Source organism: Psammomys obesus, unplaced genomic scaffold, assembly GCF_907164565.1.
Source record: "Psammomys obesus unplaced genomic scaffold, mPsaObe1.curated_primary_1811, whole genome shotgun sequence".
NCBI classification, from domain to species: domain Eukaryota; kingdom Metazoa; phylum Chordata; class Mammalia; order Rodentia; family Muridae; genus Psammomys; species Psammomys obesus.
Window position 1 is genome coordinate 1,814,868 of NW_026585626.1, and position 17,772 is coordinate 1,832,639.

General features: G+C 38.4%; 1 protein-coding gene across 1 annotated transcript in view; it reads left to right on the forward strand.

Annotated features, from left to right (window-relative positions):
• Positions 1-13,221, forward strand: part of Ptchd4 (patched domain containing 4) — a 180,934-nt gene extending 167,713 nt beyond the window's left edge. The window contains exon 3 of the mRNA XM_055614900.1: positions 11,588-13,221. Coding sequence (XP_055470875.1) covers positions 11,588-13,221 — 1,634 coding nt within the window. The remainder of the gene's footprint in view (positions 1-11,587) is intronic.
• The last annotated feature ends 4,551 nt before the right edge of the window (positions 13,222-17,772 follow it).

Sequence of the window (17,772 nt, forward strand, 5' to 3'; positions counted from 1 at the left end):
AAGGGGGAAGGAGGATTTGGGAGGGGAAGGGGGAAGGAACTGCAGGGGGGGATACAAAGTGAATAAAGTGTAATTAATAATTTTTTTAAAAAATTAAAAAGCCATAAAAAAAGATTTTGATCTTAGCCATTCTGACAGGTGTGAGGTAAAATCTGAGTTATTTTGATTTGCATTTTCCTAATGACTAAGGATGTTGAGCATTTCTTTAAGTGTTTCTCTGCAATTTGTTATTCCTCTGTTGAGGACTCTCTGTTTAGTTCTGTGCCCCATTTTTTAATTGGGTTATTTTGTTTATTGGTGTTTGGTTACTTGAATTCATTATGTATTTTGGCTATTAGCCCTACGACAGATATAGGATTGGTGAAAATCTTTTCCAATCTGTAGACTGTCATTTTGTTCTATTGACAATGTCCTTTGCTTTACAGAAGCTTTTCAGTTTCAAGAGGTTCCATTTATCAGTTGTTGATATTGGAGCCTGAGCTGTTGGTGTTCTGTTCAGGAAATTGTCTCCTGTGCCAATGAGTTTAATGGTCTTCCCCACTTTCTCTTCTTTTTTTTTGTTTTTGTTTTTGTTTTCCCCACTTTCTCTTCTAATGGGTTTAATGTATCTGGTATTATGATGATGTATGTGATCCACTTGGATTTCAATTTTGTGCAGGGAAATAAATATGTATCTATTTGCATCCAGTAACACCAGAACCATTTGTTGAACATGCTGTGTTTTTTCAATTGTATGGCTTGGCTCCTTTGTCAAAAATCAAGTGACCACAGGGTTTATTTCTGAGCCTTTGTTTTGATTTGATTCCATTAATCAACCAGTGTTTTTCTGTGCTAGTGACATTCAGTTTTATTATGATTGCTTTGAAGTATAGCTTGAACTCAGGGATGGAAAAGTCAAAGTATCACTACTTGCAGATGATATGAAGTATATGTAAGCGACCCTAAATATTCCACCAGTGAAAAAAAAGCTGATAAACAGCTTTAGCAATGTGGCTGGACAAAAGATTAATTCAAAATAATCAGTAGCCCTCCTATACACAAATGACAAATAAGCTGAGAAAGAAATTAGGAAAACTATATCCTTCACAATAGCCACAAATAATATAAAGTATCTTGGTATAACTCTAACCACGCAAGTGAAAGACCTATATGACAGGAACTTCAAGTCTCTGAAGAAAGAAATTGAAGAAGATGTCAGAAGATGGAAATGTCCCAGACTCATTGATCAGTAGGATTAACATAGTGAAAATGACATCTTAACAGAAGCTATCTATAGATTCAATGCAATCCCCATCAAAATGAGGACACAGTTCTTTACAGACCTTGAAAGTGCAATTCTAAACTCCATATGGGAAAACAAAAAAACAAAAATAACTAAAACAATCCCATACAATGAAAGAACTTGCCGGTCTTGGTCTGTAAAGTGCATGTTGGTGTTTAGTGTGCAAACTACCAATCTGTTCCTCTTATCCACTGTACAGTTTTGAGTTTTCTGGTCCACTTTCAATTGCTCAATCTGCTACCCCCTGTTTTTTCTTAAAGCATTCAGTCTTTGGTTCCAATTGACTCCCTTAACAATGTCTATGTGATGCTCCTCTCAGAAGATCTTCCCCCTTCTCATAGACTCTGTTTTTAATGAGAACAAAACTAAAATGTTATTTTCCTGGGCAAGCCCTGTCTCTTCTTTGTGGTATTGTTTGGATATGTCAATCCTCCTGGACTTGCTTTCACCTTATGTCCCTGGCTAAAACTCCTACACTCAAAGAAACCAGCTTATAAAACAAACAAGAGTAAATCTTTAATATATTTCATTTCCTCAAAATAAAATTCATCATAAAGCATCAGTCCCCTCAAGCCAAAGACCACCAAATATACCAGGATAATATTACCAATTTAGGTTCATCAGGAGATAGTAGTGAAGAAAATCTCATACCACTGGGACACAGGAGCATTTGAGAAAGGGGGCATTTTAATAGACCCACTTCCTTATTTTTGTAAGCATTATAGGATTTGAAAAAGTGCTGGAAAGAGTCTGTTACTATCGAGGAGGGGAGGAAGTCTCTACTCAGTTTTCTTGATAGTTCTTATACGGGGAGGTGGAGAATGGCAGAGCAGAGCTAAGCCTCAATTAGGAATGAATCATCTAACTCCACTTCCGGGGTATTTGGGCATCTTTATACTTTGGAAATACTGTCCTGTTTGTGTTTGTCTGTGATCATAGAGGGCATTTATGTCATCTCCATGTATGAAGTCACAGAGCTGCCCTGCCTGGTGCTGTTTTCTGAGATTATGGTAAAGAGGACAACACTAAGTCCAGCTATGAGCACCAGACCAGCTCATAGGAGGACTGAGGCCTGCTCATCAGCACCCAGTTACCAAGCCTTCTATTTTGCCCTCAAAGAAACAATCTGTATTTATTTTGTAGAACTTGGAAGGTATAGAGGTACAAAGAAGAAACAAACATTTCCACAACATGCTTCCTTAGCAAGGAGAATAGAGTCTTCATGGGTGCCGTTTCTTCAGTAACTCCAGACCGTCAAAGCATTGAGGCCCTAGGGGGAGAAATGCTGAAGAGTTTCAGGGATCTCAGCCAGCTGAGACGTGACAGCTACCCATAACCAAGACACATAAAGGAGCCAGCATGGCATTCCAGCTCCAAGGATTCGGAACATCTCTGATGGCAAGAATCAAGACCAGCATCAGGACCAACATCAGAACAACGTGAAGATTTTCCTTTAAGCACAGTGTTTAATACAATCCAGGAACATGTGCGCAAGGGTCCTCCAACGAGAGCTTCTATGCTATCTCATTTGACAGAATAAAGAACTAAAACAAAAAGACAAAAAAAAAAAAAAAAAAGAATAACAAAGTCATAAAGCCAGGAAGTGGAGGATCTGGGACAAATTCATTAGTCTGCTGTGAAGACTATGTAACAGTTACAGTGTCAAATCATGCTATTTACATAATTTTAACAGTTTAAGTATGAAAGTACTTTCAGCTATTAGTAATCAGTAGGCTTTAGAATGACTCTCTTTGCACACACACACAGACATATGCAATGTGATACGTGAAAAACATACATACTGGATTTAAACAATGTTTATACAAATAAAACTATAAGTAGTCCAAAATGATTAAATGTGAACTGTGAAACAAGACTCCTTTTCTCCTATACATGAAGATACATAGATATATGTAAGAAACACAACCGTTCTGAAAGTCACACAAGACTCTTCAGTTCCTTCTTTTATTATTAGAGAGCTAATAAAATCCATTAACTGCCTTTTACAGGAAGGAGAGTATTTTTCAAATTTATGCTGATTTCCTGTGCCCTTGGGACTACAATGCCAATCTCGCCATATCTTCTATATCATTCATGTTAGGACAATGGCATTTCAAGAGAAACCACATGCAACATCAAACTAGGCCTTCACTCAAAAGTCTTCAGGTAAAACCAGCATATGTTCCTGGCTACGGATTTCTACTCTATGTCTTCTGAGTTTATATAAGCACTAAAAGCTTAAAAGCCTTGTACATCTTTTGGACATGGGAGGCAGAGGCAGGGGGGATCTCTGTGAGTTAGACGTGAGCCAGGCCACACAGAGAGACCTGGTCTCTATAAAACAGAAATAAAATCAGCAACTAAAGAAAGAGCAAATGCTGTAACATGTAATACCTAGCAAGTGAAATAGTTATAAATTATAAGTATTTATAAAATATCTAAAATTCTCAGCTGATTTGCTGTTTTAATTGGAATTTTATTCTTTCGTTTATTATTCATTGATATATTTGACATTGAGGTGTCATAATTCTAACCTCAATGTAAAGTAAAACATTTTCTATGTATTTTTAGAGGTGATTTTTTTACAAGTCTGCTTATTAAAAGAGTATGTGGTCATAGTTAAGTTTTCTAATGGTGTGATAAAATACCATGACCGAAGCAACTTAGAAAAGGGATTATTTCATCTTACAACTTTTAGGTCCTAGTCTATCACTGAGGGAAGTAAGGTGGAATGCAAGGTAGGAACCCGGAAGCAAGAACTGAAGCCGAACCCATGAAAGAACCCACCTTCCTAGCTAGATCTCCATGACTTGCTGGTCTTGCTTTCTTTTATCATCCAGGACAATGGGCTCAAGAATGGCACCTCTCCTCTTTGAACTGGACCCACCCACAGCAATCATAATTAATCAAAATAGTACCTGATCACAGGCCAATCTATGGAAGAATTTTCTCAATTAAGATTCCTTTGTCCAGAATACTCTTCCATTGCTGGTGGGAGTGTAAACTTGTAAAACCACTTTGGGAATCAATCTGTTGCTTTCTCAGAAAACTGGAAATAGCCAAACCTCAAGACCCAGCTATACCACTCCTAGGCATACACCTGAAAGATGTTCAACCATACAACAAGGGCATTTGACCAACCATGTTTGTAGCTGCTTTATTCATAATAGCCAGAAGCTGGAAATAATCTAGATGTCCCTCAGCCAAAGAATGGATAAAGAAACTGGTACATTTACACAAATTACACTTCTAAGAAAACAAAATCATGAAATTTGCAGGCAAATGAATGGAACTAGAAAAGATCATCCTGAGTGAGGTTACACAGACCCAAAAGAAACAAATGGTGTATGCTCACTTATAACTAGATTTTAGTCATATAGTACAGGATAGACATATTACAATGCACAGACCCCAAGAAGATAAGTCCAGTGGACATCTTAGTCTTCATGTCAGCCCACTAGTTAGGGGAGTGGGGCATATCTTTGCCACAGCCTATGTTGCCTGCTTTTTTATCATTTCCCCCTGATGAGACTTCCCTATCAGGCCACAAGGGAGAAGAGAAACTCAGTCCTCCTGTGAATAGATGAGCTGGGGATTCTGGGTAGGGGCCTTCTCCTATTCTAAAGAATAGGAAAGAGGGGATGTGGGAGAGAGGGTGGGACTAGGAGGAGATGAGGATCTTATAGGCAGGGCACATTTTATTTATTTATTTATTTATTTATTTATTTATTTATTTATTTATTACAATTTATTCACTTTATATCCTGGCTTTAACCCCCTCCCTTGTCTCCTCTCAGTCCCACCCTCCCTCCTTCTTCTTCCCCTTTACCCCTCCCTTAGTCTACCAATAAGGGAGGTCCTCCTCCCCTTCCATCTGACCTAGCCTATCAGGTGTCATCAGGACTGGAAACAATCTAGATGTCCCTCAGTGGAGGAATGGATACAGAAATTGTGGTACATTTACACAATGGAATACTACTCAGCAATTTAAAACAATGAAATCATGAAATTTGCAGGCAAATGGTGGGAACTAGTAAAGACCCTCCTGAGTTGAGGTAAACCAGAAGCAGAAAAACACACATGGTATAGACTCACTTATAAGTAGATATTAGGCAATTTAAGTTTTGAGATGAAGATTTTGTGGGTGGGCTGGTGTTCCCTTCCCTCCACTAGGAGTCCTGTCTGATGGTCTCTTCAGTCTCCATAAGCCCTGCTACTAGGAGTCTCAGCTGGAGTCACCCCCTTATCCTCCCAGGACCCTATCCTGTAGTAGGTTCCCAGTTTGTCTCAGAGATGACCCCACTGGCAGTTTCTTTTCTCTCTGCTAGCCCTCTTTCTTCCACCTGAGCCTGCCACACTCTCCCAACATCTGATCTGCACCCTCATATCCCTCCACACTACCTCTCCAGGCCCAGAAAGACATGCGTGACATGTACTCACTTATAAGCGAATATTATCCATATGGTACACTACAGTATAGTACAGTACAATTCGCAGACCCAAAGAAGCAGAAGTTATTGATAATTGTATTTTTGACATTAGTTTGTTAATGATTTTCTCTGCAAACAAGCTGATATCTGAGGAGAAGAAAATAATCACAATTTCATGCACACACGCATGTTGCTGTGATAAACACCCTGACAAAAACAACGTTAAGAACAGGAAGGGTTATTAGTCTATAATTCCAAGTCACAGCCCACCCTTGTGGGGAAGTCAAGCAAAGAGCTTGAAGGTGTTAGTCACGTTGCATCCGAAGTCGAGAGTGGAGAGAGAATTAATGCATGCATGCTTTGCTCACCTCATTTTTTTCCACTTCAACAGTACAGGACCCCAAGCCCAGGGAATGTTGCCATCCATAGTGAACAAGTCCTTCTAACTCAGTTAACATAATTCGGCTAATCTCTCACAGGCCACACTGACCTAGAGATTTTCTTACCAGGTGAAGCTCATATACAGTTGACCTCTCTCTCTCTCTCTCTCTCTCTCTCTCTCTCTCTCTCTCACACACACACACACACACACATTGTAATATGGGTGTTTTCTAATTAGTCAGGACCTTCACTGAAGCTGTACCTAAAGTTAACTATGGCCTTAGGTAAGGATGATACTTCTACGGGGAAAGTAAATGAGGCTTACTTCTACTCAGGACTGAAGTAGCAAAAAGAAATATTCAAAATGCAGGCAATCATGTAATGAGGTAAGTCACACATTTAATGTATATATCTTCAGCTAAGATTATACTGCCTTGGTCTTTGGGGTGACACTTGAAATATGAGGACTTTCATGGTAAGGGTAAACATGATTACCTAAACAGAAGAGGAAGTTGGAACTTTATAGAGAAATGTTGTGGCACCAGAGTAGAGACTAATAGAGACCAAGAAACAAAGCACACCAGAATGCAAAACAACAACAACAAAAAAAGGGGGATGTCCATGGTTAACAGACCTGCTAGACAGGTATACTGTCATCAAGAATAAATAATCTCAAATCTTTATTTAATATTTGTAAGACCCCAGTTCTTTGTGAGTGAATTGACAGGTTACAGATACAACTATATAAAAAATAGATAAAATAAATAATTATAAGACTAAAATAAGTATTCTAGGTTGTTAATAGGTGTTTTCTGTGTTGTAGGATATAAAATACATTATGAACCATACTTGTGTCTTTAGTACTTTTCACTGAAAATGTAAAATCTGGAAAGGGTGATTAATTAACCAAGTACATGTGTAAATAATTTGATTTTCTTTCAATTAAACCATTGATTTTCAATTAAGGAAATTTTTGCTTTTAGAGAGTATTTATCCATATCTGGGGAAATATTTTATTACCATGAGTGTGAGTATATTGTGAGAATGAGTAAATAACAGGACAGAGGCTAGACTTCCTGCCGTGTATGTGACAGCCCCAAAAACAGACTTACAAAGACAAAAGGGCTACTAGTTTCAAGATTCATTAATCCTGACATTAAACATACAAAAGATTTACAAAGTGTTCCTTTCTCCATGTAATAAGTTCTACTTATATGATTTAATACCTCTTTGAATATTTAATACAATATGTTTTGATCATATTCAATCCCACTCCTCCACCTCTTTGTAGATTCACATCCCCTTTTCTTCCCACCAGACTTTATATTCTTAAGTTTCTGGTCTTCCTTTGGAGCAGAGTCAGCTCACCAAGGGCTCCCCTCTTAGGGAAACTGGCCTTTCCTCTCCTAGCAACCAACAATTGCCAATAGCTCCTCAGCTAGGGGCAGAAATGCATGCCCAGCTCCCGTCTCTATTCTGAAATTTGGTCTAGCTTGGGCTTGCACAGGTCTTGTGTATGTCACATACACTGTGAGTTCATACGTGCAGATGCCTGTTGACTTAAGCAACTCAATTTAAACATAAAAACTGAATGAGTTTTTGAAGTCATAAAGATAATACATACATGCAACCCCCAACACACACCTTTATGACAATGAAGTATACATATTTAAGAAACCTATCCAAGGGCCCAATATAAAAAGGAAAAGACATTTCCACATATTTTATTTTCTCAAGGATTTACACCGTGAGTAGTATCTACCCCAAATCACTTTGAGCTATTCTCTTCTTGAATATGTTTCTGCATCTTTATTTTTTATAGAAATATTAAAGGTTTCATCTTAATGACACTATTTCTTTGCATGTATAGTTTCATATGTATATTTGGCTTTTTTGTGACAGGGTTTCTCTATCCTAGGCTGTCCTGGAACTCACTCTGTAGACCAGTCTGTTATTGGTGGATCACAGAAATCCACCTGCCTCTGTCTCTTGAGTGCTGGGATTAAAGGAGTTCACCATCACCACTCGGCTTAGGTTATTACTTTTAAAATATCTATATTAGATGTTTCTCTCAGGATCATGAAAGTCAAAACATGTTTCTTGTTTGCCTTTACATTATATGTGTTGGCTTATTTAAAAGCCTTAGGTAGATGTACATTGGATTGTACATTATTAAACAGTATGTGGCCCTTCTGGATAAAATTTATACTGTTATAATGATAGACATTAATATTTAGAATTTATGATAAAAGTACAGTTTAGAGCTTATTCATAGTTAAGAATTCAGTTGATGCTGTTTGGAAAGAGGTTAATGGGCTGCAGATGTAACTCAGAGGATAGAATGTCTACCTGATATGCACAACACCTTGGGTTTAATTTTCAGCACTAAAGAGTGGCTCAGGTAGATAGTTACAATACTACAGAGGTGGAAATAGGAAGCTTAGGGTTCATGGTCATCCTTGGCTATATAGTTATGGCCAGCCTTTTCTACATGAGACCCTGTCTCAAAAATAACAGATAGTAATAGGTCTGTTCACGAAATCTTTAATGGTCTAATATATTCTGCATAAAAATAACATTTTTCAGAATCAAAGTAGCATACAATTCATTTCCTAACTTCGAAGAATACACAGCCTAACCAGAACAGAACTTATCCTTGGAAATTTTTTATTATTAGCAAATTGTCTTGTGGCTAAGGAGTTAAATAAGTGAATAATTAGATAAGATTTTTTTAGGAAACAGAAAAATGTCAGTATAACTGGGACCTTCAAATATAGCTTTGAGACAAAGAGGACAAAGCTGACCTTGAACAGACTAATGAACACAAGAAGCAATGAGAGACACAAAAATAGGATGAACAAAATTGAGAAGATGAGATTGACCATGGCCATATTCATAAAGCCATGAACTAGCAGCCATTGCTGGAGGAGCCAATGAATTTGAGCTGCTAAGAAGTGACCAAATTGTGTAAAAATCAGAAAAGCAAGTATTGTGGAAAAAACCCTATAAAATACATGCACTATGCCTATGAATAAGACAAAGCATACCATGTCAAGAGATCACATTTTCATTCTATAATACTTTTAAAAGGAATACATAAACCCAACAGACCCATCATCATTGAGACTTTTGTACTACATAGAGACTTTTGTACTATGTGAAGCAAAATCTTGTCCTACATAAGCTACCTAATGCTCCATTGAAATGACCATTAGCAAAGGCAAGCCAAATTTAGCCACAGCACCGTGTGGCTTTTCTCTCCCTAGTGACTACAAAGAAAACTAATGTCCTCATTTCCAAAGAGAGCTGCTCTAATTAAAGTCTTATTTCAATGACCCTAACCACTATCATCATAGATTATGTTGTCAAGAGAGTAATAGAGAATGACTTCCTCTTGGTCAATGAGTCTTACAGAAGATATGAATGAACCACTGTTGTTATTTATTTCACTGCATTTTTTTCCAATAACACCGGTGTTCAGCTTATAATTATATGTTGGAAGTAATATAATTGCCTGCAAAAACATTTTTAAGCCTGCCTTTTACCCATCTGCAGTTTTTATAACCCTTTTTATTTGCTAGGAAAATATCTTCCCTGACAGGACAAATTCAGAAAAGACAGCAAAAGCTTTATATTTGAGGTAAGAACTCTATTGCTTAACCAATAATTAATTAATAATGGCACCCCAGAGAGAGTCATTGCTCTTTGAAATATCAAAGATTAACATCAGATATAGTTAAATTTATACATGCTATCATAAAAGGAATTCATGAAACATGACTCAGCTATCCATTTAAAAGAACATTTAAATGCTCACTCTCCTACAAAGCACCACTGTTTGGGGAAGAAAGTTAACCACATTTAACAAACCCATGCGGGGCTTGGGAGCGTTACCTAAGACTCTTCCAGGTTATGAGGATGTTTAGGATAAAATTCCTTGTGGTTTTCCAACAGGCTTCTTGGGTGATTTCCAGTTACCACTGAATTGTGTGACACTGTCATACAAAAGACACTGGATGAAAAGCACTCCAGTAAAAAAGTCTCAAGTCAAAAGAAGGAAGGAAGGAAGGAAAGGAACGCTGGGGATCAAATGACAAAATCTGCCACCAGTAAAACCCAGTGCACTTATAAAAGACTGTAGCAATCCCAACTGTACTGAGAACCGAATCATGTATAGAGCTCTTAATTAACTCTAGTATCTAGATAACTTATAAGGTCCATTGTCCAGATTTCTGTGAACTAGGTCATTCTGTGTCCTTAAGTGTCGTTGTTAGCTAATACATTTCTTGGAGAACAATCCAAGCACAGCTCGTGGGAATGGTTCACGTTTGGGATTGCTGTGCTATAATGGGAAGAATAATCTATGAAGATTTCCACTCAATCAGAAAGTTACCAGTTCATATACTATAAGGGATGACTGATAGATCAGCTTCAAGGAAGTAGAGGAAAGGGGGGAAATTACAAATGTAGTCTATTATCTTTGTTTTCACAGCTGTTTTCTTCTTTTGCCAATGAGGAAGTGGGTCTTACTTAAAACCAGTCAGTTTCTTAAAAGTAACCAGACAGAGCTGAGAGAAGACAAGAGATTTTCAAGTATGACTAAACAAATATTACTGTTAACCCTTAAATAATATATATAAATACGTATATAGAGATATAAAAACAAAAGGTACACAGCAATTTTTTAGAAAAGAAATTCTTCATCCACATATGTGAAGCAAAGAATCCTCAGAACCTATACCAGATGGGCATAGCGGCCCACCTATGATCTAGCCTTGGAAGGTGGAGACCAGATCCCTAGGACAGGCTGGCTAGCGAGACATGCCCTACCTGTGTGTGAGCTCTGGGCTTGATTAAGAGAACCTGCCTCAAAAGAACAAGGTTGAAGGACTATCAGAGAGGATCCCTGACGTCACCCTAAAGCTTACTCATGCACATACATGAGTACATGCACCTGCGTCTGCCCATGCACCACAAGAAAGACTAAAACGGACCAAAAATGCGTATGGATTGGTGATGAGCATATTATCACAACTATTTAAAAAGTAAAGTCGCTTCACTATTTAATACCATCTTGTAATTCTCCAAATCAGCACACAAACCCATTTAAAAGGACTTGGAATGAGTTGGTCAAGAACATGCATTGATATTTAAGATAACAGGTGACAGCCTCCACTCTTGATAACACGTGGTTCATTTAGGAAGGCTGTGCACCCAGGGAGAAAATACCATGTGGAAACAGCACTGTGTCTACAAATTTTCAGGTAAATATAATAAACAACGATTATTTTTATTTCACCCAGAATATCAATAAAGCCAGTTTTTACCCAAACTTACACAGAGAACACATATTGCCTCTGAGTTGCTAACAAGAGAAACATGCTACTTTGAAGAATAGAGTATGTATGTTTAGTATCACTTATCTATATGAAACCATTTGAATCATAGGTGGAAATAAAAGCAACTTTTCTTTCTTTCTCTCTCTTACTATTAGGTCATGGAACTAAAGGAGTATTTGAGCTTCTATCCGGATGGCGGAGAACCAAAGAGAATTTGCCCTTCAAAGACAGGGTAGCTGATGCCTATTCTGATGTGATGGTAACCTACACCATGACCAGTTCCCTGTACTTCATCACATTTGGTATGGGTGCCAGCCCTTTCACGAATATAGAGGCAGTGAAGGTCTTCTGTCAGAATATGTGTGTCTCTATTCTACTGAACTACTTCTACATTTTCTCTTTCTTTGGCTCTTGCCTGGTCTTTGCTGGACAACTAGAGCAAAACCGGTACCACAGCATCTTTTGCTGTAAGATCCCTTCTGCGGAATACTTGGACCGCAAGCCTGTGTGGTTCCAGACAGTAATGAGCGATGGGCACCAACAGACCTCCCATCATGAGACAAACCCCTACCAGCACCATTTCATTCAGCACTTCCTCCGAGAACATTACAACGAATGGATTACCAATATCTATGTGAAGCCTTTTGTGGTGATCCTGTATCTCATTTATGCCTCCTTCTCCTTCATGGGGTGCTTGCAGATCAGTGATGGAGCCAGCATCATCAACCTCCTAGCCAGTGACTCCCCGAGTGTTTCCTATGCCATGGTTCAGCAAAAGTATTTCAGCAACTATAGCCCTGTGATAGGATTCTACATCTATGAACCCCTGGAGTACTGGAACAGCAGTGTTCAGGAGGACCTGCAGAGGCTCTGTAGTGGCTTTACAGCAGTGTCCTGGGTAGAACAGTATTATCAGTTTCTGAAAGTCAGCAACATCAGTTCCAATAACAAGACCGACTTCATCAGTGTCCTACAAAGCTCGTTTTTAAAAAAGCCAGAATTCCAACATTTCCGTAATGATATCATTTTCTCCAGGGCGGGGGATGAGAACAACATCATCGCTTCGCGCTTATATCTGGTGGCCAGGACTAGCAGGGACAAGCAGAAGGAAGTCATAGAAGTTCTGGACAAGTTGAGGCCCCTGTCCCTCTCCAAGAGTATCCGCTTCATCGTGTTTAACCCTTCCTTTGTTTTCACAGACCATTACAGTTTGTCAGTCATCGTACCTGTTCTGATCGCAGGTTTCGGGGTTCTCCTCGTGTTAGTCCTGACTTTCTTCCTGGTGATCCATCCTCTGGGAAACTTGTGGCTGATTCTCAGTGTCACCTCAATTGAGCTGGGCGTTCTGGGCTTAATGACACTGTGGAATGTCGACATGGATTGCATTTCTATCCTGTGCCTTATTTTCACTTTGAATTTTGCCATTGACCACTGTGCGCCACTACTCTACACGTTTGTACTAGCGACTGAGCACACCAGAACACAGTGTATAAAAAGCTCCCTGCAAGAGCATGGGACAGCCATTTTGCAAAACATGACTTCTTTTCTTATTGGGTTGCTCCCCCTCCTATTTGTGCCTTCAAACCTGACCTTCACACTGTTCAAATGCTTGCTGCTCACCGGGGGTTGCACGCTTCTGCACTGTTTTGTGATCTTGCCTGTGTTCCTAACCTTTTTTCCTCCTTCCAAAAAGCACCACAAGAAAAAGAAACGCGCCAAACGGAAGGAGAGAGAGGAAATTGAATGCATAGAAATTCAAGAGAACCCTGATCACGTCACCACAGTCTGAGAGTGGAGACTTTTTTTCTTTGCCAGAGTTGCACAACAATGCAGGGCGAGTAAAGCTCAGACCTCAGCTGCTTGGGCTGGCCAGGGGTAACAAGGCAAGTCAGATCAAGAGCGCATTATTCATGACGCATCCAAGGGTCTGCTTCTTTTGGGGGGAAGAGGTAATAAAAGGAGTGACAGTTCTTTACAATCTTGTTCTCCATGAGAGAGACTTCCAGACATTGATCTTAGAGTCTTTCTGAGGAATAGGTGGATTGAGGTGTTAAGACAGAAGGTGGAAAGATCTAGAGTCAAAAGAAATGCTTAAAAGAAATGGAGAAGAGAGAATAGGTGGTCTCCAGATAGGGGGAAAGACATAGGAAATGTCTAAGTTGCCATGTCACTTTTCATGATTGCTGTTTGAACAGGTCAATCAAAGGAAACCTATGCACATGGGAAGTACATATTTAATCCTGTCTAAACCAAAGGACTGGACCACCCAATCCATTTTGTGTGTACATATAAGTATACATATACATATACTTATATCTGTCTTAGTGTACATTGGTGTTTGGGTGAAAGAAGGTGTCCATTTGCAGATAGGCTGGCCTTTCTCTAGAAAGTCAAATCAGCTTTAGCCAAATATATAAGCTCATTAAGGGTAATACAAAATGTATAGATGGCCACTTAAAATCAACTCAACTGTCTAGACAGCAAGAGTGTTATTCAACTGTATGATAACAAAATAAACAGAAATTTGAATCCATTAAATTCTAAATGTCATGTTGTTGGTCATTGAGATCTAACTTTGGGATGACTTCACAAAAACTTCAAAAGGTATTTGAGTTAATTAGCATGTGAACAAATGTTTAAAACTCAAAATAGTTGAGATAGCCTATCATTTTAACATTCCTGTGTATTTGGAAGGCCAGCATGGTTGCTTTTGGATATCTCACCCACCTGCAAATGAGCACTTTAAGCATATTGTTCTTGCATATATATGTAAGGGTACACGGTGTATGTGTGAAAGAGAAAAAAAAAAAGAATGAGATAACGTTCCATAGTTAAGTGTTCTTATTTTAGATGGTGAAAATACACTGCTGTGGCATATAGCAATTCACACAGGAAAAGGGAAAAATCTGGGGAACTTGCAGAGTAAAATGGGCTATTGTCACTCACCATCCCAGCATTAAACAGTCCTTGCCAACTCTAACGTGTTCCTTGGAATAAGTTTGGAGCATTAAGCCAGGCCATGATCACTATATCACCATAGTGTTTACCATAGCCTCTATAGCATCATTTTGTAGCTTCTTGGAGTATCATTGTCTCATTAATTAGAAACTAAGCTCCTATGGCAAGCATCGCTCTCCACAGGGGCCATACTAACTGTGTGTAATTGCTCCCAGACTCTTTACATTAAAAATATAAAGTTGTTGAGGAAAATGTTTCCATTAAGTTAGTGTTTAAAACTTTGCCCCAGGCAGGTACTCAGTCTACTGGGTACTTCCATGGAGTAAGTCTGCTATTCATGTTGGAGAAAGTAACTAGAAAAATTCTTTTCCATACCAAGTAGGAACCTATATAACAATTTATTTCCAGGTAGAATCAAACAAATGCCCAACAATTACGCAATCAGCTAACAAGCTTTTTCCTGAAGAAAGTTGATATTTCGCACCATTTTGGCTTGCATAATTTAACTGTATTAATGATATTCATAGTTATAAAAGGCAAGATACAACTAGAACTCTTAAAAAGTCCCACTCGTGTTACTTTTTTTTTTTTTTTTTTTGGAAATGGCAGTGATAGATTAGTGAAGCAAGAGCTCTGCTCTTACAAATGAGGCAGATTTTAAAATAGACGTCGTTTGAATAAAATTTCAGTTTGTTGAGTGGTGTTTGTTCTATTCTACCTTACAGTCACTGTGTTTCAATGTCTCTCTCCCTGTGGGTACAGTAACTGTAGGCCTAAGTAGGGATGACGGCTCATAGCCACACTTACATTTTCAAACCATCTGTAAAGTCGTGTCACAGCAAATGCCAGCTCTTTATCTCATGAACTTCTGTGCTAGAGAAGAGAGGTTTTTGGACAGTTGACCTCTAGGCCCTGATCTTATGTTTAAAGTTGAATTTTCTGAGCAGTCTTTGGAGTTGGGGAAAAGAATTCTTCTTTCAAAGTTACTCCTTGTTTGTGAAGATTGCAATCATTCACACCTGTTTGTAAAGATGGCCACTAAGAAGTTGAGGAGACCATGTCCCTTTATTTTTGCCCACATTCAGCAATACTCCATTGTTTCAGCTACTTTTTGTTTAAAGTTAACTTATTTGACTTTTATAATTAACATAAATCATTTCAGATGCAAAAAAAAAAGATTGGCAAGCTAATTGGCAAGCTTGCCAATTGCAAAATGCATGGGAGTACAGCTGCATATTCCACCAAAGCTCCGATGGTTAATCTCTTCCAAAGCACTTGAATGGTGATAGAATTGTTTATGTATTAGGAAATTTCTCCATGGATCAAATATGTAGTGCAAATAGGAAATTCTCATTGTCCAACTGTCTAGAGAGGTGGCATTTTAGAAGCGATTTTAGCTTCTCAAGAACACATGATTCTGTCTGAAGAATTGTAGCAATAATTTACTGAAATAAAACTCCATGATCTGGAAGAGTTAATAGGACACCCAAAATGCCTTGAGTTGATCTTAGGAAGTAATGTAAGCCCAGAAGGATCTTGCCAAGCATCACCCAAACATTCGTACCTCACTGTGAAACAGATGTTTCCAAGAATTTCTTCACTGAATACCAAGATGCACCCTAAAATATGAGATCATGATGTGCAGGTAACCCCCCAACCCAAGCCTTTTCTGGTTGCTTGTATGCTCCCCTCTTTAGTTTGGTTCAAGTTTTTGCTTGTTTTTTTTCCATTTGTGAAGTATTGATGGCATTCAAGTTGGGAATTTAAGTACTATCAAACTGAGGACCATTCAAACCCTAGGAGATATCAGGGGGAAATCTTTTAGAATTGTGGAATGTTTTATTTACTATAATACATTTGCCCTTAAGATGGGAAATTTTAAAAACTTCTGAACCCTACCCCTTTTCTTATTTAAACTGGACCTTGTCCCCATCAGAATGTAAAACAGAAATTATGGTTCACGGTTCACTGTCCTCAAAGAGAACTCACCTTAATTACAGGACAAGATTTGTCTAAAAGTTCCTACATCCTGTGTAAGTCTGTTGAAAGAATGTGTACTTATGTTTTCCTGTGGGTTCTTGCAGTGAACATGGACCTCCTTGAAGGCTGTACATGAGTACCCTACAACAGAACAGTTCTCAACTAAGTTTGTCACACGAATATCTTTCTTCCAGTTGATTTCCAATTATTTCCACAAAAATAAATTTACATGTTTTATCTTGTGTTATGAAAGTAAGAAGTATGACACACAAAGCTCCTATGATGCTACAATAGCCATTCTTGTATGTCAAACTTGAGTGTCAGTGCTATGTCCAACCTGTAATTATTCATTGCACTTTACCATAACATGATAATCCTGCTAGAGCTGGAGATTAACTATTGCCATTCAGAATTGTGTATATTTTTATATGGTGACTGTAGTTATTGTCATTACAGTCAGATTTTTTATGACCAAATAGTTATAAATGCATGGCACAACGCATGCATGATTACTAATAGTATATAGATTATTCAAGACACTATTTTCAGGGTTATTGCACACTTTATTAAAATTTTCCTATCATAACTGCCTCCTGATATTTCAGTTGCAAAAACCTAAAGTCCACAGAAAACTTCATACTAAAGGAAGCCATCAGAAAATTGCCATCTCTATGATTGTCAACTTTATGATGACTACTGGGAAATCCCAGTGGCTTACTCTTGTTTCTGGACAAAGCACCAGGCAGAATCTGTACTAGCCAGTAACTCAATTTGCTGATGTTCCCTAGGTTTTCAAAGGCAAACCAGAAACTATGGTACCTTAAGAATGGAATTGCGATGCGGTCTTCTAAGACTGGAGAAATCCATGATTTACGTACACTTCCCAGAGACAAGTCTATGTTCAACTAGTTTTGTTGCTGTTTGCACGGTGTTCTGCTAATTCTTTCAAAAGTGACCCTGAAAGCCTTCATTTATATCAAAGGAATTTCAAGATCACTTTCATTCTAAGAATAGCAGAATTATTGCTCTCTCTCTCTCTCTGTTACAAAAAAAAAAAAGTAACAAACAGTTATGACAAAATTTTATGGCATCAAGTCATAACATCTACTGCTGAATTAGTATGTCCTTGAAATCTCCCCATCTCAAACCTATATACAAACCTCTGCATTGTCTTTGTGGCACAGGCCCTTAAGCCAACCCTTTTCAGCAATGATCTGCAGATACGCTGCACAGAAAATAATTACATTTTCTTTTACAGATTTTCCTTTAATACGACTGCATTAATAGTGACCAAAACAAAAGGAGCGACGTCTCTGCAGGATGCTCAGGGCACAAGTGCTGCATATGGATGTAGTCCGACTTCCGTTTCTGTATCAGATGGCCAGTCTCCATCTATGTCGTG